The sequence below is a fragment of the Pogona vitticeps genome, chromosome 6 (assembly GCF_051106095.1).
Source record: "Pogona vitticeps strain Pit_001003342236 chromosome 6, PviZW2.1, whole genome shotgun sequence".
Taxonomy (NCBI): domain Eukaryota; kingdom Metazoa; phylum Chordata; class Lepidosauria; order Squamata; family Agamidae; genus Pogona; species Pogona vitticeps.
The window spans coordinates 310,477-337,500 of NC_135788.1; the positions used below are offsets into that span (position 1 = coordinate 310,477).

General features: G+C 58.3%; 2 protein-coding genes across 9 annotated transcripts in view; one reads left to right on the forward strand and one right to left on the reverse strand.

Moving 5' to 3' along the window:
• Positions 1–2,304: 2,304 nt before the first annotated feature.
• FASTK (Fas activated serine/threonine kinase) lies at positions 2,305–9,175 on the forward strand. Of its 3 annotated transcripts, none has more exons than XM_073002629.2 (9): positions 2,308–2,870; positions 3,111–3,596; positions 4,334–4,482; positions 4,977–5,193; positions 5,360–5,462; positions 5,682–5,773; positions 6,835–7,225; positions 8,312–8,426; positions 8,629–9,175. In XM_073002629.2, exons 1-9 carry the CDS (start codon positions 2,480–2,482, stop codon positions 8,773–8,775), a joined length of 2,091 nt encoding a protein of 696 aa, XP_072858730.2. In that variant the 5' UTR covers positions 2,308–2,479; the 3' UTR covers positions 8,776–9,175. The 3 variants fall into 3 exon arrangements, with proteins under 3 accessions (XP_072858731.2, XP_072858730.2, XP_072858729.2); XM_073002628.2 differs by having other exon boundaries at positions 2,310–2,870; positions 5,309–5,462; XM_073002630.2 differs by lacking the exon at positions 5,360–5,462 and having other exon boundaries at positions 2,305–2,870; positions 5,006–5,193.
• Positions 9,109–27,024, reverse strand: part of SLC4A2 (solute carrier family 4 member 2) — a 45,163-nt gene continuing 27,247 nt past the window's right edge. For all 6 annotated transcript variants that reach the window (XM_073002614.2, XM_073002615.2, XM_073002616.2 and 3 more), the window contains 21 exons: positions 26,857–27,024; positions 26,195–26,460; positions 25,976–26,106; positions 25,276–25,505; positions 23,916–24,055; positions 23,519–23,699; positions 23,169–23,304; positions 22,816–22,999; positions 22,436–22,550; positions 22,139–22,323; positions 16,500–16,725; positions 15,676–15,888; positions 15,320–15,468; positions 14,698–14,892; positions 13,670–13,897; positions 13,296–13,385; positions 12,794–12,960; positions 12,313–12,566; positions 11,781–11,950; positions 9,802–9,975; positions 9,109–9,633 (listed from right to left, as the gene is read on the reverse strand). The exon at positions 26,857–27,024 is cut by the window's right edge and continues 1 nt beyond it. In XM_073002614.2, coding sequence (XP_072858715.2) covers positions 9,553–9,633; positions 9,802–9,975; positions 11,781–11,950; positions 12,313–12,566; positions 12,794–12,960; positions 13,296–13,385; positions 13,670–13,897; positions 14,698–14,892; positions 15,320–15,468; positions 15,676–15,888; positions 16,500–16,725; positions 22,139–22,323; positions 22,436–22,550; positions 22,816–22,999; positions 23,169–23,304; positions 23,519–23,699; positions 23,916–24,055; positions 25,276–25,505; positions 25,976–26,106; positions 26,195–26,460; positions 26,857–27,024 — 3,683 coding nt within the window. In that variant the 3' untranslated portion in view covers positions 9,109–9,552. The remainder of the gene's footprint in view (positions 9,634–9,801; positions 9,976–11,780; positions 11,951–12,312; positions 12,567–12,793; positions 12,961–13,295; positions 13,386–13,669; positions 13,898–14,697; positions 14,893–15,319; positions 15,469–15,675; positions 15,889–16,499; positions 16,726–22,138; positions 22,324–22,435; positions 22,551–22,815; positions 23,000–23,168; positions 23,305–23,518; positions 23,700–23,915; positions 24,056–25,275; positions 25,506–25,975; positions 26,107–26,194; positions 26,461–26,856) is intronic.

Sequence of the window (27,024 nt, forward strand, 5' to 3'; positions counted from 1 at the left end):
TTGGGCATGTCATGAGAATGGCTGATGGTTGGATTCCAAAATATCTCCTGTATGGAGAATTAGTGCAGGGAAAGCGCCCCAGAAGGAGATTGCAGCTGTGATACAAGGACATCTGGAAGCGGGATCTGAAGCCTTAGGAATGGACCTCAACAGATGGGAAACTCTGACATCTGAGCGTTCAGCCTGGAGGCAGGCGTTGCATCACGTCCTCGCCCATTTTGAAGAAACACTTGTCCAGCAGGCCGAGGCAGAGAGGAAGTCCCGAAACCAGGAAAATCAGGGAGCTGGACAGGGGACAGATTGTCTTCAGCGTGAAAGGGATGGTCACTTTTTAATTGGCCTTCTCAGCCACACTAGATGCTGTTCCAAGTCCTCCATACAGAGTATGTTACCATAGGCTTTAGAGACTTATTAATTAGCAGTCACAAACCTCAGGAGAGCCCAAAATATGAGTGGCTGATGTCACCTGTATGGCTTTGTGAAAAGAGGGAGGAATGCCCAAAGATAATCCCTGTAGTGAAAAGAAAAGTCTGTATGGATGATGGGAAAGATACTTAAAATTGTAAAAGACAAACAAGAAGCAAAAGTAAAAGGTGAAAGAAATAGGGCAATAACTCAAAATGCAGTTTTTCAGTGATTGTCACATAGAGACAGAGAACTACAACAACTGGTGCAAAGAAATAGAGAACAGCAAAAGGGGAAAAACTAGCAAGTTGTTCCAGAAGATCCAAGAAATTAAAGGGAAATTTATGCCTTGATTAGGAATTTTTCAAGAGTAACAGGGAGGTGCACTGTCTGATTAGGATAAAATAAAAAGAAGGTGGAAACAGTACTGTATACTGAAGACCTTCACAGAAATAAAAGGATGACAGACTCTTTTGAAGAGAAGTTCTATGATAAAGAAACTGCAATTTTAGAAAGGGAAATGGAAGTTGATATGACAGCACTAGGAAGAAATAAATCACCAGGGGTAGATAGAATATCAGTAGATATACTCAAGGACTGACTCTGTCAAAATACTAATAACAATATGCCAACAAATGTGGAAAACAAAACAATGGCTCTTGTATATTGTCAACATTCCCTATACATTCCAATCCCCAAGAAAGAGATGCGGTTACTATAGAACAGTTTTTCATGCTAGCAAATGATGTTGCAACAAAGGCCTTTTTAAACCTTATATGGAGTGAGAAATGCCTGATGGTCAAGCTAGATTCTGAAAAGAGGCATTCAAGATCATGTTGCAAATATCTGCTGGATACTGGAGAGCCCCAAAGTTTCAGAAGTTCAGTCTATGCTTTATAGACTAGAGCAAATCATTTGACTGTGTAGATGATGTGAAAAACCAGCAACACCAACATCATGGATTCTTCTGAAGATTTAAATTCGTTTGGCTGGGTGAGCACTTTGAATATTTTTAATGCCTGTTGGGTAATGTGCTTGAAGGCTAGAGATGGCTTAAAGGTATAATGCTCTTTCATTTTAATGATATATTTTTTTAAGAGTTGTATTCTATGGTTTTCTATGTGCCTTTTTAGGCTATCAGCTCCTGCTTTTTTCGAATGTATCCCTAGTACAATTTTGGAAGGTGATTTTAACGTCGGTCTGTAACTTAAGTTTTGTTTTTGGACGCCCTTTTGTTGGCAGCTTATCGTGGTTGGGTTAAGAATTCTGGATGACAATCACACCAGAAGCAAGGGCGGGTTTCTGTTTAAGCGTCCGAGTCTCCCGTTCTTGTCATGGCTGCAAAGCTTTGGGATTTTTGCAATATTTGGGATGTTGTTTCCGTGCTTGTGGGAGCAAAGCACTGTAGAGAAATGAAGCTTGTAGAATTAGACCCGCTGGTGGTGCCTCGAACCCCTGGAGCCACGAGGAGGCTCCGGCCGGAGCGGAAAGGGGTCTCTCTCTCCTTCCCTTCCAGATCAAGTGCCGGCGTCGGAGACCCCCCCGCCCCGTCCCCTGGGGGGGGGAGGCTTTTCGTGGGGGGGGGGCAGGAGGAGTGCGAGGAGGTGCAGCCTGAAGCGCCCAGACTTGCCCCTCTCCCGGGGAGGGGGCCAAGCCCGAGAAAGCCCACGCTGCCCCGAGGCCCCTGGCAGCCGGCGGAGTTTCCGGGCACTAGGACCCTGCGGCCAAGCCCCTCCCCTCCTGCGGAAGGACCCTCCCCACACCAGGGCGGGGGAAAGGGCACGCGTTGGCCCCGCCCCTTCCTGGTTCCTCCGTGGCGGGAGGCGGATCATGGCCCCCTCCATTCCGGAAGTATCAACCCTTGAACTCACTTCCGTCCGCTAGAGGTCACGGGATCGGAACTCGGAAGTGCCTCCGCCCCTCCGCCGGTCCTCCAGCTGGAGAAAGGGGCGGGTCTGGCCGCCGACCTTGCCCGCTGACAGGCCAACGACGGGCGGCTCTGGCCCGGCCGGGAGCGAGCCGCGCAGGCCGGAGTCCCGCCGGGCAGCCCGGGCCTCCTAGGCCTCCGCCGGCCATGCCGGCGCTCCGGCTCCCCGGCCCTCGCCGCCACCGCCTCCTGCGGCTGCTGCTGCTGCTGCGGGGGGACCTCCGCGCCTCCAGCCCCGCCGCCAAGCTCCGGGGCCCCCCCGAGGCGAGGGTGGGCAGGGAGGGGGCGCCGCCGCCGCCGCCGCCGGGCCAGCCCAAGAGCCCCCCGCGCCGTCCGCCGCTCCCCGACGCCGCCTCTGCCTCTGGGACCGGGGGGACCCCGGCGGCGGCGGCAATGGTGGTGCCGCGGCTGCTGCGGCTGCTGGCGGAGGAGCCGCCCGAGTGCCCCCCGCCGGCCGGGGCCTGGGTCGCGCCCGCCTCCGGGGACCCCGGGCGGCAGCAGCTGTTGCTGCGCTGCCTCCGCGCTTCCGCCGCCCTGGGTGAGTCCCGGAGGGGGAGGGGTCGAGGCGCCGGCGGGGGGGGGCTCTGGTCTGGTCCCGTCCGTCGTGGCCTCCCCTCCCTGTGTGTGTGTGTGTGTGTGTGTGTGTGTGTGTGTGTGTGTGTGTCTGTCTCCCTCGCCTTCCGCCCCCTCCCCCCCTTCCCCGCCCGCCGTCCAGCCTGCCTTCGGCCTCCTCGGCCTCCGCCGGCCCCTGACCCTCCTCCGCCTCTCCCTTCTCCAGGCCTGCCCGGCGACCACCCGCTGGTTTGCGCCCTGGAGGAGGAGGCCCGCCGGCGGCTGCCGCGCTTCTGCCCGGAGGACATCGCCCTGCTCCTGGGCAGCATCCTGCTCCTGTACCCGCTGCCGCCGCTGCCGCCGCCCGCCCGGCTGCTGGAAGGGTGCCTGCGCCGCCTAGAGACCCTGCCCGGGGCCCTCCTGCCCCTCCTGCTGCCGCCGCTGCTGGCCTGCTACCGCCTGCGGGCCGGGGCCCTGCGCGACCAGCCGTGCGCCGAGGCCCCGGTGACGCCCGCGGAGAAGCGCCGGATCCTGCGCTTGGTGCTGCGTCTCCTGGAGCAGGGAGAGGTCTTGCCGGAACAGGAGAGGGGCGCGCTGGAGGAGGTGGTGGCCCTGTGCGCCCCGGAGGCCGGGGAGCAGGCCCTGCAGGCGCTCTTCGGCAGCCCGCTCTTCACGCAACACAGCCAGCAGCTCCTGGTCCACAGCATGTCAGGTGAGTGCCAGCCACCGGCGACCAGCCCCCACCCTGGAGGGCCCAGAGGAGCCCAGCGGCCCCTCCCAGCCAGGTTCTGACGGCAGGGGGCTTCAGCTCCACATACACACCGCCTGCCTCCCTCCCCCCCCCCCACAGAACCTCCTGCCTGGGCAGGAGCCACTCTCTTCCGAGCAGGAAGGAGGTCTCCCGTGGAGTCCTGCACCCAGTTCTGGACTCCGCACTTCAAGAAGGATGGGAACAGACTGGAGTAAGTTCAGAGGATGGCATCCAGGATGGCAAGAGGACTGGAAACCAAGCCCCAAGAGGAAAGACCGAAAGACCTGGGCATATTGAGTCTTGAGAAAAGAAGACTGAGGGGAGATAGGAGAGCACTTTTCAAAGACTTGCACCTCCTACCGAGGAGGCGCGGCATCTGTGCTCAGTCATTACAGAACACAGGACACACAACAATGGACTCAAGTTAGAGGAGCCCAGATTTCTTCTTCACTGTTAGAACAGTATGACTTCAAGAGGTGGTGAGTGCCTCAGCAGTGCTGGAGGCCTTCAAGACAAATGTAGATAATCATCTGTCAGATCTGCTTTGATTTGTATTCCGCCGCTGAGCAGGGGTTGGACTCGATGACCTTAGAGGCCCCTTCCAGCTTCATAATTCTGTCATCCAGAGGGGCTTCCCAGGGTCTCTGGGCCCTTTCTTTCAGCTGGGGTGAGCTGAAACTTTCCTCTTGTCTCTGCAGGCTGGTTCCCTGACAAGGTCGAGGGCTTCAGCCCTCCCACCGTGGCCTCCATTGCCCGGCATCTGGCTTGGCACCGCCTGCGGGAGATCCCTTTGCTGGACAGCATCGCTGCCTTCCTGCTTCAAAGGGTGGAGTCCCTGGACATCAAGGTGAGTCAGGCTGGGGAGGGCAAGTGGCCTTTGAAGAAGAGGGGCCATGGCAGGGAGATGCCTGGCCCACCTGCTCTCTGAGCCAGGCTGGTCAGTGGCTGTGGCCACATCTCCATGGGAATCCTTACGCATCGGTCAAAGGTGCCCAAAGGAGAAACCGGGGGGCTGGGGGGGGTGCGATCTGACCCTGGGGGGCCTTCTGGCTTGAGGCCGCCACTTCCTCAGGCTGCAGCCGAGAGAGCAGAGGCCATCCCAGGGCTCCTTCTGCTGCTTGTCAGATTTACTGTGTGGGTCCCACTAAGGGCAGAAGGGGGCTCCCTCCCAGGCAAAGGCCCCCTTTCCTCCCTCCCCCTGTTTTCAGAATAGGAGGAGCTGGTGGCGTGGGGGGGGGAATAAAGTGGGAAGGGGCAGGAGGACTGGCAGAGCAGGAAGAAGCTTGGAGGCCATGATCTTCACACAGAGGGTTATGCTCTTGGGGGGGGGTTGTCCTGCAGGTGATCCAGAGGCTCATCTTCCCCTTCAGCCGTCTCAGCTACCAGCCCCCCAACCACCTGGCGCTCTTCCCATCTCTGGCAGCTGTGCTGAAACAGAAGGCGCCCGCAGCCCCGCTGGCCACGCTCAACATCCTGATGTCCCTCTTTCAACTGCAATACTTCCCGGCCGCCGTCCTGTCCCAGGTCTTCTCTCCTGGTTTCGTGGCCAACGTCACCAGTACGTGCGCCCTGCTTGGAGGGGAGGGAAGGAGGCCACTCCTGGGGGGTGAGCGCTGGGGTGGGTGGGCCACACTTCCCACCGACTCTCCTGCCTGACCCCCTCCCCTGCCCAGGCAGTCCCTGTGGGTGGATTGCGCAGAACTACCTCTCCCTGCTGGATGCAGCTGTGCAGCTGGAGCTCAGCAACTACAGCGGCCCCCGCCTCGACCCCCGACATCGCGTGAGCGTGTTTCACAGGGCACTCGCTACAGAGGAGGTACAATGCAGGTAGAGACTTCTTAAAGGTGGGTTTATTCCAGGCACTTGAGGCTGGAGAGGGAGGGCCCCGGGGCCCTACTTGTGGGGAGGATTGGCTTTGGGACAGCCAGGGACCAGGCGTTGCTGTGGGGGGGGGGATCGCCTGACCTCCTTGTCCTACAGGGATTTGAATCCTTTGGGTCCTTGCCCTGGTACGTAACCCCCTGACCTTCCGCGTTTCCTCCCCAGCTACAAACGTATCGTGCGGGAGGCTCTCCGGCAGCTTGTAGGCAAAGAGGGATATCGTCAAGACACGGTGCTGCCTCCCGGCTACCGCGTTGGTAAGAGGGACCTTTTGGGAGGGGCTGGGCTGCCCCTTGGAAGGAGGAGGAAGGCTTATAGCAGGAGGGAGGAGGAGGAGGAGAGGGCCAGATCCTCCGTGGTGACCTCTGCTTCTGGCCAGACTGGGTGCCTGAGAATGGGAGGGGAGTCTCTTGCCCCCAGCTGTCTGCCCCGGGCATAGGGCAGGCTTATTGGGGTATAGACTGGAGGTCTCAGGCAAACCCAGGTTTGTTTTCTGTCCAGTCTTTGAGCCAGTTCCATGGATGAAATAAATTTTCTTCCTCTGACTGTGTCCAGGGAATCTGAACGGCGCCTTTAAATACGTGCAAGAAAATTCACATGTGATGTTCTCAAGTACAGTCTGTCCTTAAGGTTTAAAGCAGCCAAAGAAACATTCTGTTGCGATTTTGATTATTAGAATAGTTGCATTAGTAAAATAATTTCTATGTGGTGTTTCGAACACAATATGTAAACAAGGTTTTAAGTGAGGTTGACTGCCTTTTTTGCCTAATGGAGCACTTGAATCATAGAATCATGAAGTTGGAAGGGGCCTCTAAGATCATCGAGTCCAACTCCCCCCCCCCCCGCTCAGTGCAGGAATACAAATCAAAGGATATCTGACAGGGTTGTCCAGTTTACTCTTGAATGCTCACCACCTCCCCTTGAAGTCATTGGTTCCATTGACGTAATGCTATAACAATTAGGAAGTTTTTCTTCCTATGCAACCGAAATGAGCCTGTTGTTATGTGTCCTGCTCTCTGCGATGATCAAGAATAGACCTTACCCCTCGAGATGGACTATGGGTTGAAAAAAGGTTTAAATCTCATGCCCAGAAGGGGTTTTTTTTTTTTTTGAAAGGGGACTTTGGTTTATTCTCTCCTGAATTTCCAAGTCTTTCTCCACTCCTGGGGCTCTAGTTCTCTGGGTTTTTCCTTGGGGGGGGGTGGTGGTGGGGGTGGTGGGTGTTGCCATTTCCCTGTCCTTCATCTGCTTCCTCCTTGGGCTTGCGCCTAATGTGACCACAGTCTCCCCTGGTTTCCCTGTCGCCCTCTGTCTGCAGACTTCCTACTCTGGATCACCTCTTCAGGCCGAGTGCTCCCGATTGGGCTGAAGGCCTCCAGGGTTTCTGAGGCTGCCCAGGCGCCTCCTCCTCCTCCCAAAGAGAAGCAAGGCCTGGCTCCCTTCTGGCAAGAGCTGCCTGCCAGGCCCAGGGCGGGTGACCTCCCTTTGCACGACCGAAGCCTGCCCTTGTCGCCCCCACAAGAGGGTTCCTTTGGCCCGTGGAGGGCCAAGCCTCTTTCAGGCATGGCTGACGACCCGGGCAGCCCCGCACGGATGGATTTCTTCCTGTCCAGTGGCAAGAGCAGTGCAGCCACTCTGACCCATTTCTGTTTCCCCACCTGGGAGGGGACGGTCGCTGAAGGACCAGAGGAGACCGAGGGCATCCACAGGTACTGGGCACGTCTTTCTTGCCCTGCAAGCCATGGGGGGGGGGATGCCCTTGGTCAGTGAAATGGGACTGGCTCTTTCCTTTTCTACGTGCCCCCTGCCCCCAGACCCTTTTTCCAGAGAAGCTTGTCCTTCTGCACCCAAAAGACTGGAGCAGCCTGGGTGTCGGGAAGGCCTGCCATTTTTGGATAAAACAGCTTTGCTGTCAGCTGTATTTTAAAAAAAAAAGAGAGAGAGAGGGGGGGGCTGGGTCTCAAGAGAGGGGAACTCAAAGAGTCTGGACTTCGCTGTCACTGTGGCTTTAAGAAAGGAGGTGTCAGCTTTGCTGTCCCTCCAGCCCCCTCATTCATTCTTTAAAAGTGCAGTTTTTTAAAAACCAGAAAAACATTTTTTCTTTCCCAGTTCCTTCTCAGCATTTAGGCTTCACTGGCCTGCAACCTTGGTTTTTGTTTTTTAAAAGGCATTATTATAAGGAGTGTGGATGGGCCTTCATTCCCAGAGGGGAGCACCTCAGGCTTGCCCCCTCCAGGCCCAAGGGAAGGGGGAGCTTGGGCCCTTTTTCCTGTTGGCCACGAGATCCTGAACAGAGGCAGAATGCCTCTTGCCCACCCCCACCAGCCTGGGGCCTGGCACCCAGCCTGCCTGCGGACTGGTTCCCCCCCCCAATTTCCAGGGGGGCTTTTGGCAGGTCCCTCAAGCCCACCCCTCTGCTGCTTTGATTGCGCTCCCTTCCTTGCTTGGCCCTTTTGGAGCAGCCCATGGAGGGAGAAAGGACGAAGCAGGGCTGTGGAGGGCAGGCACAGCCCTGTGAGTGGCCAGTCTGCCCCCCCCCCCCCGGCAGCAGCAACGTTGGTGGGGACTCCCGAGGGCTGCGTTCTAGTGCGCTTGCCTCCCGTTCCCCCGGCTGTCTGGCTGAAGGGAGGCAGTGTCCATGCCCATCGTTTCAGATCTACGTGGGCCCCGATGGGCAAGGGCATCCCACTCTGCTCAGGGGCATGGGTGGGGGGAGGGTTAAGAGAATGGGGCTGCTTGGCTACCCTTGGGGGGGGGGGGACAGTGTGTGCCAGTGACTCCAGCTCTTCCACCAGGGTGGTGCTTTGTGTCAACGACAAGTGGCATTACTGCCAGAACGCGCCCGTCTTGGTGGGCTCCCGTGCCATGCGCAACCGGCACCTCCGCTTGCTTGGGTATTGCCTCCTCCAGGTAAGGGACCTCGAGGGAGGGGAATTGCTGCTCATCCTTTCAAGTGGGGAGGGCAGGGAGGAAGCCTGTGGCCAGACAGAGGGTGACAGGACCGCCAGTGGTGGTGGTGGTGGTCAGACTGAGCCACATGCCCGGAGTCTGGCAAAAGGCGGGGATCCCACGGGGGCTTAATGGGCCCTTTCCCCCCTCCTTCAACCCACAGCTGCCCTACCTGGAACTGGACAAACTGAGAGGCCTTGAGGAGGCCAAGCAGTACCTGTGGCAGAAGCTGAGGGAGCTGCGCCGGCCCGGCCCTGCCCCCTGTCCACCGCCAGGCGGAGGCAGGCAGGACGACGGGCCCGACGGCTGAGCTGGATGGTGGGCCCCTCGTCCGGACATGTTTGGCTCTGGCAGGCAGACCCTAACCCTCGCCCGTCCCTCTTCCACGGGTGGAGGTCCTGCCCAGGCGCTCCTTTGCATGGAAGACTGATGCGCCTTCCTTCGGCCGCCCTCCGGCACCCAGCTGCCCAGGAGGAGGAGGAGGAGGAGCACTTCTTCCCCCATGCCTTCCGTTCTGGCTTGGCTTCCCAGCAGCAGCTGCTCCCTGGACCTTGGCCCCATCCTGCTCTCCCAGACCCTCTTTGTTTCGTTTCCTCTACACCCATGAATGGGGAGGCTGGCAAGTGGGGGAAGGCCCCTGCGGTGGATTGTAATAAAGCGATTTATTGACACTTTAAATTAATCTCTTAAATAAAATCATGCAGGGAGCAGCTGATTGTCTTCTTGGAAGAGGGGTGCCTCCCCCAGGCCCCTTCAGGCTGGTGCGCAGGAGCAGGGCCTGGGCAGCGCTGGTAGAGGTGGGCGCTCCGTGGCAGCTCACGTGGACGGATTCTGTGGAGGGGGGGGCTAGCTCTGTGCAGCGTTCTCTATGGTCAGGTCCCCCCCTGGAGTGGAATGTGTGCCGGGCACAGACGCACATGTCAGGGGCTTATTGCGCAGACCCCTCCTGTCGCTACACTCTCGCAGAGAAAGGCACTGGGGTGGCTGGGGATGGTGAGCTGTGGGCCAGTCCAGGGACAGGGGAAGCCTCAGCTCTTGATCCCTTTGTGGCCAGCTGGTTGGCATTGGCGGGTTTCCTCTGGTCCCTTCAGACGGGCATTGGCATCTCATGGTATTCGTCCATGCCCGTCCTCTCGTCCAAAACGGGCTCGGCCTCGGCGGCATCCAGCTGCAGAAGAGGGGGGGCGAGAGGGGGTGAGGGAAGAGCCCCTTTGGCTTGTCTCTTGCCTGCAGCACAGAGGGCGCCCTCCCAGTCCAACCTCCAGCCAGAGACTGCTCTCCACGCTCGCTCACACACACACCCCCGGTCACGTGTGTGGGCGCTGGCCATACGTACACACTTGAGTTCTCGCTCAGTGAAGATGCGGCTCAACAGGCACATGCGGAGCGGCACGGTGAGGATGAGGATGAAGGGGAAGGCCAGGGAAGCCACAGTGGACATGACCGCCCAGAGCACGGCCAGGCAGGCCAGCTGCATAAGCGTGAAGAGGTGCATGCGCAGCGTCCGCACCTGGGGGGGGGGGAAGAAACTCAGGTTTAGGCCTTTCCTCTTTAAAAGGGCCCAAGGCAGAGATTACATCATTAAAAGGCAACATTTAAAGCTTAATTGGTGTGAATACAAGTAACTTAAAAGGATAAAACAAATATCATGCTAAAAAATGGTAAACAAAAACAAGACCAAAAATACATTCAGAGCACTAAAGAATAACAATCCCTTTAACACTCCACTCAGTCACTTGGAAAGCCTGCCTGAAGAGAAAGGTCTTGGCCTTCTTGTGGAAAGACACCAAAGATGGGGCCAGTCTGGCCTCCAGTGGCAGGGAGTTCCAGAGTCTAAAGGAGCAGCCACAGAGAAGGCCCTCTCCTGTGTTCCCACCAAACATGCACCTGTGAGGGGGGTGGGAACAAGAGAAGGGCCTCCCTTGATGATCTGAACACTTGAGCAGACATGTAAAGAGTGGTCTTCAGTTAGATAGGAGGCATAGGAAGAAAGAATGAAAGGAAGGAAGAAAGAAAGAAAGAAAAAAAAGAAAAGCAAGGGAGACGCAGCCTTTGAGACAACTTGGACCCAAAGCCATTTAGGGCTTTATAGGTTAAAACCAGCCCTTTGAATTCTGCCTGGAAACGGACTGGCAGCCCATGGAGCTGCTCTAACAGAGGGATGTTGTGATCTGTCAGCCATGTGGCTGCAGCATTTTGGACCTGCAGAAGTTTCTGAAGACTTTCCAGAGGCAGCCCCACGTAGAGCTCCTTGCAGTCATCCAGCTGGAAGGCAAGTAACGCATGAGTCCTGAACGGCCAGCCCAGACCTGCCCAGGTGGGGGGGGGGGGGAGAGGGCTAGGGTGCTCCAGAGTGCCCGGTGCCTGCTGGCCTCCCCCTCGCCTTGAACCGTCCCTCTTCCTGTAGGGCTCTTGTCAGGGAAAGACCTCTGGCTCGGCCAAGGAAAAGCAGCCCCTGCACCGGCGGGAGGGAGGCCACAGGGGACCGGCCGCCAGGGCCTGGGCAGGTGGGGCAAGGCAAAGGTTCTCTCTCCTACAGGTTGCCCCCCCCCCCCGCAAAGCACCAAGGGTGGGCAAGGGCTGACCCTGTCAAAATAGGGCAATTGGGGGGGGGGGGCAGACCTGAGAAGCATTTAACGTCCTGGGCTCTCAGCAGCACCGCAGGGGGGTGGACCCCCCAAGGATAGGCAAGAAAGGAGCCCCTCCAGCGAGAGGCCAAGACACCTCCATACAGACAGGCCCCACGGAACATAACGGTGTGCCCTCCACTCGCTTGTGCTTTCTGGTGAAGCTTGCTGGGCTTTCCTAGGTGTGAAGTGGTTTCCCTTGTCCCTCTGCTGGATCTGTGTGTGTGTGAGTGCGCATGCGCGCGTGCGTGGCCTGGGACTGTGCAGCCTGCCCTTGGTTACACTGGCCAGCTTTTCTCCCAGGAGGCCTTGGGGTGGGTAAGGAGTTCCACTCCTGACCCAACGCCCATGTTTTCCAGGGAGGGGTGTGTGTGGGGGGGGGGGGAAGGGTCTGGGGCCCCATTCACACTTTTGGAAAACAGTCTGGCTTCCCAAACCCTCGGCAGCCCCCAGGGACAGAAACGCCAGCAGCAGCAGCAGCAGCAACAACCCCGGGCCTCAACCCCAGGCTGGCCTTTTCCCTGCGTCTTCTCCAAAGCGGCCAAGCCGGTTGGCCGAACAAGCAGACGTTGTTTCAGCCTGTTCTATGCAAAGCACCTCCACCCAAACGGCCGGCCCAGGAGTTCCTTGGGACACCTTCTCTCTGACACTTGCTCCCCGCCTCAACCCCCCCCCCGCAGCCTCTGACCTTCTTGACGTAGGGCATGTCCGGGTGGTGCTTGGGGGGCATGAGCAGCAGCTGGAGGCGCTCGTAGAACTGGATCCCGTTCAGCGAGGTGACCCCCATGTAGAGGAAGATCCCAAAGAGCACAGCCAGGGGGATCTTGCGGAGCAGGTCCCCGATGACGATGGACAGCCCTGCGAGAGAGGAGGGGCAGCTCAGAGCCGAAGCCTGCAGCCCCCAGCGGGCTTGAGGCAGGACCGCCTCCTCTCCACGGCCACTGCCACACGCCTTCCCTCAAGCACCCCCCACGGGGATGATCCCCGAGCTGGGGGGGGGCATCCAGGCATGGCCATGGTCAGTGGGGTGACAGCCTGCCTCTCCTCCTCCCCGGGGTGCCAGAGGTTGTGAGCGGCAAAGGGGTCAGGAGCCGGGCTGGACAGGGGCAGCTGGGGGGGAGGCAAGGCCCAGGTCCAGAGGAAGGGTGTGCAGGAGGGACCTCCCCAGGGCTCCTCCCTCCCTGTTGGGACACGGACACCCCCACGCGCCCCCGACTCACCGACAAGGGCCGCCACCAAGAGGCCCGTCACCCGCTGCTCCTTCACCTCCTGGATCTTGGGCTTGTCCCCGGGCGCCACCGCCTTGCTCATGACCGTGAGCGCGTTGGCATGCGTGACCGAGCGCACGGTGGCTGCCGCCAGCCAGGGCAGCCCGAAGAGCGCGCAGAACCCCCCCATGCCCACGATCAGCAGCAGGTCCAGGTGGAAGCCGGAGCCCTTCTGCAGCTTCCGCTCCTTCTTGCTGATGATCAGGCTGTGGGGGTGGGGTGGGGTGGGGGGTGGGGTGGGGGGTGGGGGGGCCCCAACAGACCACGTGTCAGTCACACCAGCAACCACCCCGCCGCCCACCCACCAAGGGCAGGAGGCTCCCTCTTCCCCAGGGCATGAAGGAACGCTCCCCGGTCACTCTGCACCCTCCACCCCTTTCGCCAAGGCTGCCGGGTGGCCCCACCCGGCCCGCTGGTCCCTGGCGTTGCTCACGTTGTGATTTGCGTCTCCATGAAGATGAGGATAAAGACCAGCAGCGCCGGGAGTCCGCTGGCCACCATCATCCAGACCGGGAAGGGGTGCTCCTGCCCCACAGGGTTGATGACCCAGCCCCTCTTCTCAGGGTTAGTGACGGAGAAGCCATCGGGCACGGACAGCTTCTACATGCAGGTCGAAGGGCCGAAGGTCAGAGCGACGGAGGGAAAGGACACTGCCAGCCCACGCGCTCGCCCCACCCACCCCCTTCTAAAGCCCAGGGGTCAAAAAAGGGATCCCCAGAGGTGCCTTCCGAGCGGGGCCCAAGGATGGCCGTCCTTCTCTCCCCAGCCCTGTCCCTCGGCTCGCCCTCCTGCTCCAGGCCTTCCTCCCCCCTCCCTGCCCATCCTCAAGGCAGAGTCGAGTCCTGGAGGGGTGACGGGGGGGGGGGAGCGGAGAGCCCCGCCCAGCCCAGGGACCCTCAAGCGACGGCTGAGAAGGCCCCTTGCCCTCCGCTGACCTGCGTGTAGGTGTCCTCGATGTTGAAGTCCACCAGCACCATGAGGAGGATGGCAATGGGCACCCCAAAGTCGCCAATCACCCGCCGAACCTGCCCGGAGAGAGAGAGAGAGAGATTGGCGCTCAGCCACAGGGCCCCTGCCCCCCCCCCACAATCTGGGAAGGGGCCGGCAGACCCACAGCCACCCTGGGAGGAGCTTTCAGGGCAGCAGCCATGTGCTACGAACCCGGCTGGCCAAGGGACTGCTGGGGCAGGTGCCGAATCATTCCCACCCCGGCTCCCCTCAGGAGGCCAGCGCCCGCAAGGGGCAGTTCCTCCTCCGGCCCCTCCACCCCATGTGGCCACCGCCTGGGATGTCACCGCCGGCCACCCACCCGGCCAGGGAAGAAGCGGCTGTTCTTGAACTTGCGCAGGAAGAAGGCTATGAAGAAGGTCCCGGCCATGAGCACCAGCGAGAGGAGGGCCGTGTTGGGCTGGCCGGTCACTTCGGAGGCTTGCCTGGCCGTTCCGTTCCCCGGTGCGCCCGAGGCGTCTCCCTCCTCCTGGCCGTCGCCGGTGCCGTTGGCTTTCAAGCAGCCGCTGAGCGGATGGGCCTGGAAAATCTGCCCGAGGAAAAGAGTTCAGGGAGATTGTTTGTTTCGATGACCCACAGGGAAACCCCACCACAAAGCCACGGATCAGCCCCTATGCTTTCCGGGCGGAGGCTTCGCAACCCAGCCCACGTCTTCTTGGCACTTATGATTCATTTCTTTATCTTGGGTATAAACATTGCATAGGAGACTCGAGGCAGCTCACGACGATTAAAATAATCACAGTTTTTAAAACACTGGGAAAAAACTGGACCAAGAAGCAACTAAAATGTTGTCAGGATGAAAACCAGGATTGAAAGCAACTTTAAAAACAATAAATTCAATGAACGTCGCATTCCTGAGCCCCCCACCTATTGCTTGGAAGGCTGCATGAGCTCTTCGGCTGCGAGAGCGATTTTCCCTCGTTGGCTGGTTGTGTGCCTAGGAGCCAGAAAAACGTAAGTGCTTCGGAATTGGGGACTTGTTCTTTCTTTCATATATGATAAGAGGCCCACAATTTGTCTGGGTCAATTTATTCTTTGTCAGTTTGGGCGGCAACCTTAAAAAACATTTCCCATAAAAACATGGTGACCTGGTCCGAGTGCCACCCCCACCCCCCGGGACAAAAGGTGGGCACTTCTTCTCAATGCCACCGGCCCGGGACCCAAGTACCTAGCCGTGCTTCTCTTGCTCGGCCTTGAATGGGCTCAGCACCGTTTGCTCAGGACCCAACCGGGGTGGTGTGCTCCCGGTCCAGCTGAGGCGGAAGGCAAAGAGGCCGCTCTCCGAAGAGGGCTCTGGTTTTGACTCTTCTTCTTCTACTACTTTTTTACCTTAGTCAACTTGTAGAAGGTCTCGTAGATGAAGATGAGGGAGATGAGGAAGGCAAAGATCTCCTGGGTGAAGCGGGAGACGAAACGCACCAGGAAGCTGCCCTCAAAGGCCACCATGAGGGTCACGATCAGGATCAGCCAGAACCCGATCCAGACACGCCCCACCAGGTACTCCATGTTGTGGGACGTGCAGAACTGGGTAAAAAGGAGGAGAAGTGTGTGTGTGTGTTTGGGGGGGGGGGGAGGAGATGAGGAAGGAGAGGCCCCGTAGCGCCAGCCTCTGACCCCTTCTGGGTGCAGCACATACCCCACTGGGTCCCCACCTCTCCCTGGTGGGAGGAGAGGCGCCTCCTGTAGGGAGGGGGGCCCTCCCCTCCCTCCCAGCCGGAGAGGTCGAAAGGGGCCTTGCAGAGGGGCCAGCCCCCTGCCCTCTCTGCCCTCTCTGCCTGAGCCTCGATCGGCCCCAGAGCTTCTAGACCAGCCCCCCCCCCTCCCGGCAGAAAAAGCCAGGCAATGCAGAGACTGAAGTATTGCTTTCCCTCCAAGAGGCCACAAAACGGCTTCCCGAGGAAAGCCCCCCTCATGGGGGGGCCCTCAAAAAGGCGGGAGCCCCGGAATTCACCATGAAGAAGGCCTCCTCGAAAACGAGCAGAGGTCCTGAGAAGCCAATGATGAGGAGGGGCTGTGCCCCCAGCAGGCAGAAGATGATGCCTTGCACCGAGGTGGAGATGATCAGCTCCGAAACCCCAATCAGCCCCTGTGTCTTCTCACCTGCAGGTGTGGGGGAAGGAGGCGCCGGGCTCAGCACAGAGAGAGAGAGAGAGAGACCCCCCCCCGCCAGGGTCTCCCTCGTCACCCACAAACAGCTCCACATACCCCTCCTCCCCTCTCCCCTGCTGCTCTTTCTGCATACAGCAGGGCTGCTCCCAGCCCCCCCGGTCCCACCCTCCCCCCCCGGCTGCCCCCCCTCCCACTCACCCAGCAGCCCTCCGAAGGTGATGGCTGGGGAGAGGGCGGCGAAGTAGATGAAGATCACGGCAGCCAGGCACTGTGGGTCCAGGGCATCCCGGAAGTCGCTGAGGTACTTGGGGTAGCGTCGGCCGACGTCACGGATCAGGCCCCCGAAGGGGCGGCCTGTGCGCCGGAGGGGGTCTTCGTCCTGCTCCTCGTACACCTTCAGCTTCAGCAGCGCTGGCAGACAGACAGACACGCAGCACAGAGATTACGGGGCATCCCCCAGGGTGGGGCCGGCCGGGGAGGGGGGCAGGCAAGCTGCAATGGGCAGGAGCTGTCCTTCCCCACCCAAACACCCACACACAAACCGGATGGAACAGGGCCATTTCTCAGCCCCGGCTGGGTTTTGCACCCCAGTCAGACACAGGGTGCCGAGGAGGTGGCGGTAGCGACGCAGAGAGAAGCATCGTACAGGAGGAGACCGAAAAGGACGAGGGCAGAGGGAGCCCCCCTCCACGAGCAGCGCCCTCTCTTTCCACTTGCCTTCCTGATCCAAGCCGGTGCCTCCTCACTTCAGCCAAGCGGGAATCCCCTAAATGGCTCACAAGTGAAGGGGCTGCCACCACCAATGCAGCAGCAGCAGGAGACCCCCAAACCGCCACGGCCCCTCTAATCTCACAGCGCATCCTCAGAGGTTCCCCCTGGAAGGCGGCAGGCACGGGCAGGAGGCTGTGGCTGAGCCAGGGCCCTCTGCGGGGTGGATCTGGCCCTTTTGTGGCTCAAGCCCATCTCCAGCGCAAGGGCCACGGAGGGAGGAGGCGCCCGCCCCGCCCCACCCTGCCCCCTACCTTTCTCCTCCGGCGACTTGGGCTCTGCAGCATCACCGGGGAGGAGGCGCCGCTCCTGCTCTTCTCGGCGGCGCAGCATCTCCCGCTGGAAGTGGGCCACGCTCCGCAGGAGCTCCTCGCCTTGCACCTCCGAGGGCGGCAGGACCACACTGCAGTCCAGGAACTCGTTGATGGCCGTGAGCAGGTCCTGCCGGTCGTCCGCCAGGTAGGCGGCCTCGTGGAATTGCTGGGGGAGAAAAGGGGGGGCCAGAGGGGTTGAGATTTGAGGGAGGGTCCAGGCTGGGTGGGGAGTGTTACATACAGCACTGATGTTACCTGTCTGTCATGGGTTTGGAGGGAAAGTTCCAGCCTATGGGGAGTGGAAGGCGGGACATCAGGAGGAGGGGCTGTACTGTATATATATGTGAAGCCTGTGTGAAGAAGTTTAGAAGGAGAAGCTGGAGAAGCTGAGAGAAGAAGCTTGAGTGGGAGTCTGTGTGTCAGTCAGTACCAACCTGATAGGTTCAGGTGTCTGTATGGTTAGCCAGAACTGATAGGTTCAGGGTCTGTGCTTCAAGTTAAGTGTTCTGTGTGAACCAAACTGTGTGTATGTATGATTGAGACTAAGCCACGTTACTGTATCTTATTCACCTGATCATTTTATTTTCCCTGTGTGTTGTTTAAATAAACCTTATTCTTTTATTTGTTAAAAATCCATCCCTGGTCTGTGTGACTTCTTATAGGGAATGGTTGGTGGCAGCTTAGTGAAACTGTGGCATATCCCAGTAGGTCTGGGTTTGTCACATTGATTGGTGTCCAGCGTGTGGGATACGACTGGTCCAGTTGTCCAGTGGTCCAGCAAAGCCTTGGCAAGAGTGCCCAGAGCAAGGGGGGTCTAGTCAGGGACAATCTGAGGCGCGTAGGTAATCTTCTAGGTGTACCTCACGGGGAGGTGCGCTAGTGGAAGAACGTGCCAACTGGGGACTAGATTAGGGAGCTCTGAGGCAGCCGGTTTTGGCGGGAAAAAAGCTGAGGCAAAACTGTGTAGTAGCAGTGATCTAGCCTGCCTGCTGAGAGGCCTAGCAGAGGGGGGTAGACTCTGGCTTGCAACTGTTGCAAGTTAGTGCTGAAGAACAGCAGCAATCTATAGAAAGCTGGTTCTGAGGCAAAAGAAAAAAAGAAAAAAGTGGTCGCTTTATTTTGAGGCTTGACTTTTGAAAGCAGCCTGTTCTGGGGGGGGGGGATTATGCCCTTGACTCGAAGCCAAATGGCAGAAATGGGTGAAGTGAAAGACCCCCAGGTTGACCAAGGTTCTGAGGATGAATTTGGCTCAGTGCAAGGTGACAGCACGGGAGAACAGAACCCAGAACTCAGAAAAATACTCCTAGCCCAACAGCATGAACTGAGGGTGAGGGAAATGGAGGAAAGATTAGAGAGAGAAAGAAGGGAGGAAAGGGAAAGGCAATTTGAAATGGAGCAAAGGGAAAGAGAGAAACAAAGGCAATTTGAAATAGAGAGAATGGAAAGAGAAGAAAGATTGGAGAGAGAGAAAATGGCGTTTGAATTAAGAAAATTGGAACTGATGAACCAGAACAATAATAACAATAGGGATTCTGAGGGAGGCCAATTGTCTAAAGCTGACCTGAAGAAATTCCCTGTGTACCACAAGGGAGATTGTCCTGAAGTGTTCTTTTCCCTAGTGGAAAGAGCGTTTGTGGACTTCTCAGTAAGGGAAACTGAGAAGATGACCATCATGCGATCTTTAATCAGTGGCAGCCTTGCAGAAGTCTATGCAGAGATGCCAGAGGAACTGATGAAAGATTTTGCAGAGTTTAAAAAACTGGTGTTTGCCAGACATGGGATAAATGCGGAACAGCTGAGGCAAAGATTCAGGTCAATCACCAAGAAAGCAGAGCAGACTTTTACCCAAGTGGGGGCCCAATTGGTGAGGCTGCTAGAGAAATGGCTATCTCAGGAGGGGACAGAGACCTTTCAGCAGCTCAAAGACTTGATAGCGCTGGAACAGTTCTATTCAGTCCTGCATGGGGAACTGAAATTCCAGGTGAGGGAAAGGAAACCGAAATCTGTGGCAGAAGCAGCCGAGATCGCAGATTTTATTTCCCAAATAAGAAAGCCCTTGGGTGAGGGGAAATCGATGGGGAAACCTAAAGAAACCTACAGCAAGTACTCTCAGGGACCAGGGAAAAGCCAGCAAGGGGGAGGGGCCCATGGTGAAGGGAAGCCCTCAGACATGAAACAAAGACCTCAGATTTTGGAGGGAAAACCAAAACAAGATGAGAAAGACTTAAAATATAGCAGAAAATGTTATTTCTGTCAGGGAAAGGGCCATCTGATCTCAAGAGTGTGAGAAATTAAAGCAGCTAAAAGGAATTGTGCCTCAGGATTCGAGTGGAACCAAGCCAAAAGCTGTGTTCTGTGTCCAGAAAGAGCAAAGCTCCTTGTCACTGAGGGAGCCTGTTGCCATGGCTACTCAATCTGGAACAGTTACATCTGCTGATCAGGCTGAGGAAAATGGTCCTCTTGTGGAGGTCAAGCGCTGCTTGCTCGTGAGAACAGATTCTCAGTTGTTTGAAACAGCAAGGGTGGACGTAGGAATACTTGACCATCAGTATCGGGGGTTGAGGGACACTTGTTCCCAGGTGACCCTTTGCCATCCAGATATTATTCCTAGGGAATATATAATCCCAAATGAGAGCATGAAGGTGGCAGGGATTGAGGGGCAGGTGATCTCACTGCCAGTAGCGGAGGTACCTGTGAACTTTCAAGGCTGGAGGGGAGTTTGGCGGCTAGCGATTTCATCGACTCTGCCAGCAGCCGTGCTCGTGGGAAATGACCTGGCTGAACATGTGAAACAGGTGCTAGTGATTACACGTTCACAAGCCACCACGGGGACAGTTCAGGGGGGTACTGATGAGCCAGAGACGGAAGCAGAGGGGAGTTCAGAAGCTGTGGTGGAAACCTTAACCACAGACAGCCGATTTGGCCAAGAGCAAAAGGCAGACGCCACTCTCCAAAAGTGTTTTGAACAGGTGACTGACGCCCAGCTAACACCTGAAACCCCAGTGAGATTTCTAGAGAAAAAGGGGATTTTGTATAGAGAGACCCTGAGGAATATCTCAAAAGGGGGAGATGGGATCCGAAGTCAGCTAGTGGTACCTGAAAAGTATCGCCCCATGATCTTACAAAGGGGGCACTCTGACATGTTTGCTGCGCACTTAGGGGTGAACAAAACACAGCAGAGAATCACACAGAATTTTTACTGGCCTGACATAGGGAAGCAGATCAGGGAGTTCTGTAAACAATGTGATGTGTGTCAAAGGCAGGGGAATAGCCGCGACAGGACCAAAGCAAAGTTGTGCCCTTTGCCTGTGATTGACACTCCGTTCAAATGCATAGGGGTGGATATTGTGGGACCTTTGCCCAAGGCCACAAAGAAGGGGAACAGGTTCATTCTCACCATTGTGGACCATGCCACGAGGTACCCTGAAGCCATTCCCTTGACTAACATTGAAACTAACACAGTGGCAGATGCCTTGGTGGGGTATATGTCCAGGATGGGATTTGCCTCAGAAATAATCACAGATTTGGGCGCATCGTTCACATCGAAGCTCATGAAACGGTTATGGCAAATCTGTGGAATTAAGCACAAGGAAACCACTGCCTATCATCCTGAAAGTAATGGGTTAACTGAGAAGTTCAATGGGACTCTGATGCACATGATTAGGGCTTACTTGGCAGAGAATCCAAACAATTGGGACCAGAAGCTGCAATCCCTTTTGTTTGCTTATCGATCAGTGCCACAAGCCAGTACCGGGTTCAGTCCGTTTGAACTTTTATTTGGGAGAAGGGTGAAAGGGCCCCTTGATGTGATCAAACAAAATTGGGAGCAGATCACCCAGGATGACCCACAAGATGTTGTGACATATATAGACTCTTTAAGGAATGACCTAAAGAGAAACCTAGAGCTAGCAGCAGAGACCCTGCAAGCTCAAAAGGTCAGAAAGAAAGCTTGGGATGACCAGGAAGGCAGGGAGAGGCACTTTAACCCAGGGGAGGAAGTGCTTTGGCCTAGGCCCTGCAAAGAGAACAAACTGCAGCTGGGTAGCCCAGAAATAAAATACTTGGGTCACATAGTAGGGGGAGGAGTGATCAAACCCCTAGAGGCCAAGATAGAAGCAGTTCGTGATTGGCCTAGACTCAACACCAAGAAAAAAGTCAAATCATTTCTTGGGTTGGTGGGCTACTACAGAAAGTTCATCCCGAGGTTTAGCGAGATTGCGGCTCCGCTGACCGATCTGACGAGGAAGAAGGCTGATGACCGCATCCCGTGGACCAGCGACTGTGAGGAGGCGTTCCGGAGGTTGAAGGAGGCGCTTATCAACTATCCAGTGCTGCGTGCTCCAGACTTCGACCGGGAGTTCATCATCTACACCGATGCATCTAACAGCGGGGTAGGAGCAGTTCTTTGCCAGGAGGATGAAAATGGTGACCAGCATCCAGTGTCCTACCTGAGTAGGAAACTCCAGAAAGGTGAGAGACATTTGGCAACCGTGGAAAAGGAGTGCCTGGCCATAGTCTACGCGATCCAGAAGGCCAAGCCTTACATATGGGGAAGACATTTTATTCTGTGCACTGACCATTCACCACTGCAATGGTTAAAGACAATGAAAACCCACAATAGTAAACTTATGAGGTGGGCTTTAAACTTGCAAGACTATGACTTTGAAGTGAAGGTGGTCAGAGGGTCAGTGAACTGTGTTGCTGACGCCTTGTCAAGAAGACCTGAAGAATGAAGACGGCGAAAGAAACATGGACTATGTATATATTTTGATGACAAAAAGTCAAATGTGTCTGTTTATTAAACATGTTGGTTTGTATGAATAAAGGTAACTTGATGTATTGTTAATGGTAAATGTTTAAATGCCTAATAGAGTGTAAGTATAAGTAAGTATGGTATTGTATGTTATTATATGACTGTTTTTGTTTGTTTTGGGTCCAGGTTGTTTTTTGGTGAAAAGCACCTTAGCTTTCCCCCTACAAAACAACTTATAAAGAGGGGAGGTGTTACATACAGCACTGATGTTACCTGTCTGTCATGGGTTTGGAGGGAAAGTTCCAGCCTATGGGGAGTGGAAGGCGGGACATCAGGAGGAGGGGCTGTACTGTATATATATGTGAAGCCTGTGTGAAGAAGTTTAGAAGGAGAAGCTGGAGAAGCTGAGAGAAGAAGCTTGAGTGGGAGTCTGTGTGTCAGACAGTACCAACCTGATAGGTTCAGGTGTCTGTATGGTTAGCCAGAACTGATAGGTTCAGGGTCTGTGCTTCAAGTTAAGTGTTCTGTGTGAACCAAACTGTGTGTATGTATGATTGAGACTAAGCCACGTTACTGTATCTTATTCACCTGATCATTTTATTTTCCCTGTGTGTTGTTTAAATAAACCTTATTCTTTTATTTGTTAAAAATCCATCCCTGGTCTGTGTGACTTCTTATAGGGAATGGTTGGTGGCAGCTTAGTGAAACTGTGGCATATCCCAGTAGGTCTGGGTTTGTCACAGGGAGGAGCCCCCCCATTCAGAGCACGGTGGGAGGCCCAGGCCCCGCTGGGGGCCGCCTGCGAGGCCGGAGGGGCAGAGCCTACCTTGTCGGACATGAGGGTGGAGATGGAGCGCCCGATCTCGTGGTAGTCCATGTTGGCGCTGCTCGGCCCCAGCAGCACGAAGAGGAAGCGCACCGGAACGGGGACCTCCAGCACCGCGTCCAGCTGGACCGCCTCCTGCAGCCGCACGAAGGCCATGGTCGGCTGGTCCAGGAACTCCACGGAGCCTGCGGGGGGTGGGGGGTGGAGCGGAGCGGAGCGTGCAGACACAGAGGGGTCAGCGGGCCAGCCCAGGGGCTCCGATGCCCCTCCCCTCCCTCCGGGCCCCCCTTCCCTTACCCACAAGCACCACCGTGGCCTCCGCGTTGTCCGGGATCTTCTCCAACAACTTCAGCTCGTGCTTCGACTTGGAGCGGATGATGCCCCCCGAGAGGGCTGGCGCCGGGACCTCCCTCTGCAGGGGACGGCCAAGGAGGGGGTGGGAGGGAGAGGAAGGTCAGCCCCACAGATCAATGGGGCCAGCTGCCTTGGCCAGGGCCTGGCGCCCCCCCCGTCCCACTGGGGGTGCAGAGCCCACCACCCTCCTGCCTCAGCCCCGTCTGGGACCTCCTCCGAGCCCCACCTTGAAAAGGGAGCGTGTGGGGGGGGGACGCGCGCGAAGGAGCGCAAGGGGGGGCTGGCCGCCCTGCCACGCTCCCCCAGCCTCCGAAGGGCCTCACCTCCTTCTCCACATCCACCCGCGTCTCATGCTCGTTCACGGAGCCGCCTATGAGGGGGTCGGTAACGGTGGGCTCGGCCCCCTCGGCCACGTGGTTGGCACTGTGGTGGTGGACGAGCAGAGAGCCCAGCGAGCCGGCCGAGATGTTGCGGGGAAAGGAGAACTCCTTCTCGTCCGAGGGGTGGCTGCCGGGGAAAGGGGGGAAAAAACCCCAAAACTCTTGAGTCCGCAGGCACTCTGGGAGCAGGGAGCCGTTCCTTCGAGGGGGGTGGGGGGTGGTCTCTGCCCTGGAAACCCCTATCCTCATGGGACGGCCTCCCCAACACCCGGAAGGACGAGCGCCTCGGGCCTCACCTGTGCTTCAGCAGCAAGGCCCGCAAGACGTTGGCCCGATCCTCCGCCCGGATCTGGTCCGAAATAATCATCTGCTCCACAACCTGGTGGGCCACCCCAGGGAGGGTCTTCTGGTCCAGGTCAAGAAGGACAGCCCCTGCGGAGGGGAGGGTGGCTGAAACCTCTCTTCCAAAGAGACCTGCCCCCCCCCCACATGACAGCAGCCCCTGCGGGCCCCCCTCCCCTCCCCCCCCCCGCTGCTGCTGCTGCTGCTGCTGCTGGAAGACCACCCTCGGACCAAGAGGGCTTGCCTTCCGCTCCCTGGCCCTTCTCCTGACGCCCCTCCTCGCCCCCCCTCCGGCTAGGCGTACCATGGGACAAGGTCCGGCGCAGCTCCAGGAGGCTGCGGAAGGAGAGGGAGGCCACGTGGGGCTTTCCCCAGCGATCCGTCTCCTCCTCCACGTCCTCCTCAAACTTGATCCATCGGGCTGTCTCCTTCCACTGCATCTCCTGGTTCTTGTCCACCATCAGCTCGTTCAGCTCCACAAAGACCTGCACCAGGAAGGGCCAAGCCACCTCAACGGCTGGGAGGGAGGGAGGGAGGGAGGGAGGGAGGGGCCGGCCGAGGCCCCTCAAGACCAGCAGAGCCCCTTCCTGCGTCGGGGTCGGGCCGCCAGGTGCCTCCAGGAAGCCCGAGCCCAGGGCAGGACAGGGCCCCACACCTGCTGTGCGGGGCCCCACGGCCATCCTCCTCTGGTGGCTACTCACCTCGTGGGGCTGCCGGTCCACTTTGCGCTGGGGGCGGGCGCTGGGCTCTCGGCGGTCCCTCCCGATGTGCACCACTTGGCCCTTGGCGCTCTTCCGAACCAGGTGCCTGCGCACCCCTGGGACGTCCTCAAACCTGTGGCCTGCAGGGAAGCATCCGGGCGTGGGTGGGGTGCATGGCCTTGGCCCCCGGCGCCCTTCTCTGATGGGGCTTGGCTTGGGGAGGGAGCGTGCCCACGAGTACACAACACGAGCCAAGGCTCCTGGCGCTTTCTTGCCAGTGGTGGCACAGCGGCAACCCCAGCTGGGAGGTCGGCTCCACTACCAAGGTCCTCTCGGGACCGAAGCAGGACGCTGGGCATCTGCCATGAGCCCTGCTCCCCTCCCCTCCCCTCCCCTCCCCTTAACATCAGGCCAAGCCCCACTGAGAGGGTATTCATTCCTTGGGTAGAAAAACCTCAAAAGGCAGTTTTGGAGCTCTGAGTGAGAGATGACACGGGGAACCTCCTGCTCCTCCTTCCAGGCACCCGAAAGAGGAAGAAGACAAAAGCCGAGAGGCTAAACACCCCCTCCTCCTTAGGGCTAGCCAAAACTGCCCATCACCACCACCACCACCAGGCGCCATCTCCTCCCCCAGGCCCCCCTCCCCGAAGGCCGTATCGCTGGCCACGGCCTCCCCACCTCCAGAGAGCTACTAACGGACGCCAGAGAGGCAGCTGTTGTCCATTTCAGGTCCTCTTTGTGGACCCCTCAGTGGGCATCGGGGGGGGGCTCCTGAAGGAGTAGAAGGCTGGACTGGACAGATGGCCCTTTGGCCTGACTCAGCCTTGGGACACACACCCACACCCACACCCCGAACACCTTAACGCTCAATGCCCGTCGGAGAGGACATGCCTGGTTTTGCTCCTCCTCCACAGTCCAGCAGCAGTCCACAAAACGTCTGCCACGTGAGGACTGCCAGGCTAACACAGGACATGTGGCTAGGCAGTGTGGCCAAGACCAAGCATGCCACGGCATTCCCGGTTCCAGTGCACAGGCATGAAAGCTGGAAGTGGAGCCACGGCCTTGAGGGCGCAAGACGTGAGCCGAGGCTATTCGTGGCGGAGCCTTCTGCAGGCTGCTGACCCACAAGAGGGCGGCTGGAGGCCAGAAGCCCCTTCATGGGAGATGGCGAGGGGGAGGGGGCCCATCCTCGCTCCCTTTCTTGCAGCCGATTCATTCCAGCCACTGAGTTCTAGCTGGCCATTGGTTTTCCCTTGGGCACTGCAACTCAGGCAAGAGCCTGTGCCATCATCCTCCTCGCCCCCCCATCTCACCCCACCCACCCGGGGGGGGCTCTTGGGCCTCCCCCTCCGTCACTCACTCTTCATGTAGTCCAGGTCAGCGGAGGCCAAGGTCTGGGCCTCCGACTCATCCGTGGGCACCTGGGGGTAGCGGGCTTGATCCACGCCGGTCATGCTGCCGATCCGCCGGCGCTCGTTGAGGTTGTAGCTGCGATGCCCAAGCTGGGACTTTGAGAGGGAGCGCCCAGGAGAGCCTGCCTCGGGCACGACGGGTCCCTCGGTGCCCTCGAGGGCCTCCTCGGCATCTGGGCTGCGAGAAAGACAGTCTCTCTCTCTCTCTCTGTCTCTCTCTCTGTCTCTCTCTCTCTTACACACACACACACACACACACACACACACACACACACACACACACACACACACACACACAGAGAGAGAGAGGCCCAGGGGAGTGCACGCACCTGCCTCAGCAAGAGAGGCTTGCCTCTCTCCCCCATGCAGGCCCTCAGCCGACATCCCTCGTCCACCTCTGCAGAGAAGGGCCACCCCCCTCTCACCTCGGGGAGACCTGACATCCATCGCCCCCATTTAAGCCACCCACTCCACCCCCCCACCCGCACCGCCAGGGTAGGCGAGGAGGGGGGAGGACTTGCCATCACCTGTCCCTCAACATAGCAGGCATCTCCCCTCCCCCAACCTTCAACAGTCAGGGACCCTCCTTCCCTCTCTGAGGCTGTGCTCAGGGAATCCCCCTTCCCCTTAACCCCCCCCTTCGCTCACCTGCTGGCCTTTGACCCCCTGTCAGGTGGGGACCCCCCAGAGTCAGTCGGGGAGCTCAGCGTCATGGTTGAGATGGGCGACACCTCAGTCCGCCGGTCAGGAGCAGCCACCTCCTCCTCCTGGAGAAAGAACTGAGCACCAGGAGGGAGGGAGGTCAACGGCAGGCCCCACCAAGGTCAGCGCACCCCTCCCCTCCCCTCCCGGCCAGGAGCGACTCACCTGGACAGCACCTGCCGGGGAGCTGCAGCGCCGCGGTGTGTCCTCGGGGGCCTGCTCCGTCTCCGTGTCGCAGGTGTCCTCGTCCCCATCGTCCCCCCCGTCGGCCTCCCCTTCGGCCTCCTCCTCGATGGTGGGGGTCTCCCCGGGGACCGAGGCCCGGCGCCGCTGCTTCTTGCCCTTTTTGGGGGCCGCCTTTTTCCGCCGAACATCCGAGGGGAGGTGGCTTGAAAGAGGGTGATGGATGTGGTGCGATGACTGGCGGTGGTCTGGAGGAAAGGGGCAGGGCGTCAGAGGGCCCTGGGGGGCTTGGGCACTCGCCCCCTTGTGCACACCCAGCCAGAGTGGGAAGGGCAAAGGGAGTACCCCAAAGACCAGCCCTGCAGGATCGGGGCTCAGCCACATCCATCCCTCCATCCAGGGGGCTGGGGCAAGAGCCCAGGGAACAAACGGCCGGCCGGCCGGAGGGCCAGAGGCAGGCGAGAACGCAGCCGGAAGAGCTGGAGCAGGCTGACCATGGGACCGATTCCAGAACGCCCTGCCAACATGGTGCCCCCTCCCCAAATCCTTCCTGCCCGACTTGAGCACGGGCCCTTCGCCCCAGCAAGAGATCTCCCCGACCAGGCCAGCTCCCCCCTCTCCCAGCCCCCCGCCCCTCAGCCTACATTCAAAGTCCTCCTCGCTGTAGCTCCGGCCGGCCTCCTCCACGTTGCGCGGGTGCGCATCTTGCAGAATCTCTTCAAAGCGCTCCACCCGCAGGGCTTTGCCCAGGTCCTTCTCCTCTTCCGGCTCCCCAAAGGGGGGTGAGGCCGGGTTTGGCCCATCCGGCTCCA